The following is a 4,054-nucleotide window of genomic DNA, read 5'->3' as shown; positions in this document are numbered from 1 at the left end:
CCCCCCCCCCCCGCCCCCCAACTCACCTGCATCTCATTCTCTCATCAGCCTCTGGTTCAGAGCCGGTCCCTCTCTGCTGGACCAGGGGTGCTGTGCTGCCTTCCTGCAGGTAGTTTTCTTAGTTTTTTTGTGTTTTCCCGGAGCCTGGACACATTGTGTCTCTCTGTTTGTCATTAAGCGTCTCGTTTTTAGTCCCTTTGTCTCTGTAACTTTGTCTCTCTTGTTTGTGACTCTGTGTCTTCCACTGTGTCGGTGCTACGTCTGACGCTCTGCGTCTTTTTGTCTTCTTGTGGTTTTACTTGTCTTTGTGGTTGTATTTTTGTCGCTCTGCATCTGAGTAGTTTGTCTCTTTGTGGTTGTTTTGCCTCCATTTCCTGCCAGACCGTCATAGCGGCCATGTTGCTTTCTTGCAGGAGTTTTTACTGGTTGTTTTTGCTTTGAGCGTCTGTTGCCCCGGACGTTTTGTGCATCTTTGTATCTTAGAATCTATCTAACGTTGTGTCTCTTTGTGTCATTTAACATCTCGTGTTTAGTTTTTTGTGCTTGATTTCATGTAGATTTTTTGCAGTTTTGTGTCTACTTGAAGTCACTTTGCATCTCTGTATTGTTCCAAACTTTTCTTTGTAATCATATGTATTATTTGTCGCTCTGTGTCTTCGTAACTTTGTGTCTCTTCGTGGTCGTTTTGCATCGACTTCTTGGGCGTTTACTTTGTGGTTGTTTTTCATCTATTTTAAATTGCTTTGTGTTCCTGTAACTTTGTGGTTGTTTAAGGTTAGGGATCGATGAGCCCTCCTCGGTCCCCGCAAGTTCCGGTTCATCCGAGGACTGAGGAGTCGAGGAGCTGTCAGATACGGGTTAGGAGACGCAGCCCTAGCGTGTCTTAAGACTCAGTAAGACTTTCTTTTTTAATGAATCCCTGAACTGATCGGTCTGCACCGGGGCCCTTTTAGAAAAAGAGGTTTTTGAATTGGAAACCAAGAATATCGAATTCCCATCATTCATCTCTGCCTAAACGGTGACACCTGAGGAGTGTGTATTAAGTTCTAATGTGTGCAGGGAAGGGGAGGCGTGAAGCCCAAAGGGGTTGATCAACAGGATCTCTCCCCTGTTGACAGAGGAAATGAGATCTCTCTGGATCTGAGACATGAAGCGACCTGCAGAGCTGCCGGTCCAAAATAGAAACTAAAGTAGGGTATGGGTCCTTTTGTCTTTCTCCACTTATCGTGGGTGATTACGATCCTCTGGCCCTTTCTTTTTTTATTCAATACACTTATGTTTTTAGCCCTTGTTTCTAAAAGTTGCTTTTTGAAGAGCGACTGAATCCCTGTGCAGTCCCTTTCCCCTGACTCGGTTTCTTATGTCTCTCTTCCTGTCAGGCCCCCAGAGGGTTTTCTGGCTTGCCTTTGCACGTCTCTCTCTCTCATGTCCCAGTGCAGAATAAATCCGACAGGAAACAAATGGAATGAATCGTGTAAAGGAGCAGCAGGGGGCGGCATTGTTAAACCTATCAGAGTCTGTGTTAAAGGAGCCGCCTCTCTCTCTTTGGGTCCCATCAAACCTGCAGAACTTCACAAACTCTTCTAGACATGGACACAGGTTGGCCGTAAACCTTTCAGGATTAGTTTTTAGCAAATGCATGCAGCGTTGTTGTTTTTTCTCTTGATCTTTTCGTCTATTGTTGCAGTCTCATTTCATTCAGAAAGTTCCTCAGCTTTATGCATTCTAATGTGAATGGTCTTGTAATAAAATCAATGTGCACACTCAGGCAGTACCTTGAAGGGTACAGATGCTTGTTGCAGGAGAGACAGTCGTGTACCCTTCTCTTTTAATATGGACCCTCACATTGGTCCCAAGGTCCAGTTCTGACCTCCCGAAAACATGCGGTACTCTTAAGGGTACACGTTAAAAACATACGGTATGTTTTAGTATGCAAACGTCTTTCTCATCCTGAAGGAAATGTTAAATTAACAATTATGGGCTATAACCAAAATGACCAATCATACCTACCCCCCCCCAACACACACACACACACACACACACACACATACACCTTCCCCCCACCCTCCAGGCACCACAGTTGCAGTTCCTAGGTAGGGATTCTGTGCAATGGCACTATGCTTTACTGTCTGCCTTGTTAGTGTTTTTATATTCTTATATATTGCACGAGTGTGTATTTGAAAGTGTTTAAAAGGCTAAAATCTACTCTGTGTTCACATAGATGAAGTATAACTTTGTGTGTAACTGCAACAAAGCAAAAGAACACAGGCTGACACTGAAAGGTCCAAGGAATGAGGACACACAGAACAGGTCGTTTACACTCGTTTTTATTTCTTCAGCATCACATCGTCCACACCGGCGACGGATGATGATGATGATGATGATGATGATGATGATGATTGGCTCAGGATACTTTGACAGAGGTGGATCCGGAGGATGTAGAGGACACCACTCTGCCGTCGACTATCTCCTCCACCATCGTCACCACGCGCTTGGTCGTGGTGCTCTTAGACGACTGTGTGCTGACGCTGTCGACCAATCAGAACACAGATCTCAATAACTCTGGCAGGTGTTCTCAAAGACTCTCTATAGCTATTATAGGTATTAGGTACAAAGTGTTTCAGTGGAAGATGGTCTCTACTTACTTCTAACTACACATTACTTCAATTATTTACTGGTTACTTGTTACGTGACTCTCTGTAACTACCTGCTGCTGCTCTCCCCGTCCAGCAGCCTCCGGTACTCGGCGATCTCCATCTCCAGTCTGGTCTTGATGTCCAGCAGCATCTTGTACTCCTGGCCCTGGCGCTCCAGGTCAGCCCTGAGGTGTGACAGCTGCTCCTCCAGACTGCTCACCTGGAGCGCAACGACGACAGGATTTACAGGTGAAAGTCTTCACTAAAGCTGCAGAAATATGAAATGACCTGGTCACCGTACCTGCCGCTGGTACCCGGAGAGCTGCATGGCGTAGCGGTGCTGTGTCTCGGCCAGAGTTCCCTCCAGCGACGCTTTCTGCAGAAACGCACAGACTCAAGTTACCGTCAGATGTTCAAAACTTGACTTTCCTGGTAAAGTTCCTCGGCGGCGCCACTCACCATGCCCAGCATGGACTGCAGCTCGATCTGCAGGGACTGCAGCGTCCGCTTGGTCTCCGTGACCTCCGATCGGGTGGTTTGCAGCGTGGTTGTCGTCGTGGTAACCTCTCTGTTCAGTGTCTCCGTCTGCAAAAACAATCAGTTAGCCAGCTAGCTTGTTTATTGGCTTTTTGGGTAGAGAGTTAGCTAGCTAGCTCATTTAGTAGCTTGTTGGACATTAAGTTAGCTAACAGGCAAGCTCGGTGGATAGCTTGTTGGACAATTGGCTAGCTAGCTTGTTTAATAGCTTGTTGGATAGATAGGTTACGGAAAATGAGCTGACCAACCTCTGGCGAGAGTTCCTACGCTGTGATAAGAGTGTGCTTGCTCTAAGTCTCAGGTCTCAGTTTAGCATCATCCGTGTTAGAAAAAATACTAATACTAACACTACTACTAATACTAATACTAATACTAATAATCACTTTATCCAATGTTGAAATACCACTGTAACATTTCCTTTTACAGGTACAATGTTGACTGTATTGTTTGTGTCCCCCAAAAAATGTCCTCCGGAGAAATGTCATGTTCATTGTCCCCCCTGACTGTTAGATTAAATGTCCGCCCATGCATCCCTCTCTGAGTCTACACAAAGTGACATCCCAACGTTACCTTGGTCTGGAACCAGGCCTCCAGCTCTTTGTGGTTCTTGGCTGTGATCCCCTCGTAGTACTCTCTGATCTCGGCCATCATCTTGTTGAGGTCCTGTCCCGGAGCGGCGTCCACCTCCACGTGGACCTGACCGCTCATCTGCGCTCGCATCGCCAGCAGCTCCTGCAGACAAGCAGCGGGAAGGAGAGACGGACAACAAGGGACGGGAAGCAGAGACGGACATCCAGCAGCGAGAAGGAGAGACGGACAACAAGAGACAGGAAGCAGAGACGGACATCCAGCAGCGGGAAGGAGAGACGGACAACAAGAGA

The 4,054-nt window shown here is 46.7% G+C and overlaps 2 protein-coding genes across 4 annotated transcripts in view; one reads left to right on the top strand and one right to left on the bottom strand.

The window, feature by feature from the left end:
- LOC117958237 overlaps window positions 1-4,054 on the top strand; it is an 859,617-nt gene that overhangs the window by 749,967 nt on the left and 105,596 nt on the right. The window lies entirely within an intron of this gene.
- The window catches only part of LOC117958257 (keratin, type I cytoskeletal 13-like), a 21,861-nt gene continuing 20,195 nt past the window's right edge, over window positions 2,389-4,054 (bottom strand). For 2 of the 3 annotated variants that reach the window (XM_034894575.1, XM_034894573.1), the window contains 5 exons: window positions 3,744-3,905; window positions 3,096-3,221; window positions 2,938-3,012; window positions 2,708-2,856; window positions 2,390-2,528 (listed from right to left, as the gene is read on the bottom strand). In XM_034894575.1, coding sequence (XP_034750466.1) covers window positions 2,405-2,528; window positions 2,708-2,856; window positions 2,938-3,012; window positions 3,096-3,221; window positions 3,744-3,905 — 636 coding nt within the window. In that variant the 3' untranslated portion in view covers window positions 2,390-2,404. Of the gene's footprint in view, window positions 2,529-2,707; window positions 2,857-2,937; window positions 3,013-3,095; window positions 3,222-3,743; window positions 3,906-4,054 lie in introns of all 3 variants that reach the window. The other variant, XM_034894576.1, reaches the window with a different exon arrangement.

Source organism: Etheostoma cragini, chromosome 15 (genome assembly GCF_013103735.1).
Source record: "Etheostoma cragini isolate CJK2018 chromosome 15, CSU_Ecrag_1.0, whole genome shotgun sequence".
Taxonomy (NCBI): domain Eukaryota; kingdom Metazoa; phylum Chordata; class Actinopteri; order Perciformes; family Percidae; genus Etheostoma; species Etheostoma cragini.
Note: the sequence above shows the minus strand (reverse complement) of the source record. Positions and strands in the feature narration are given on the sequence as shown.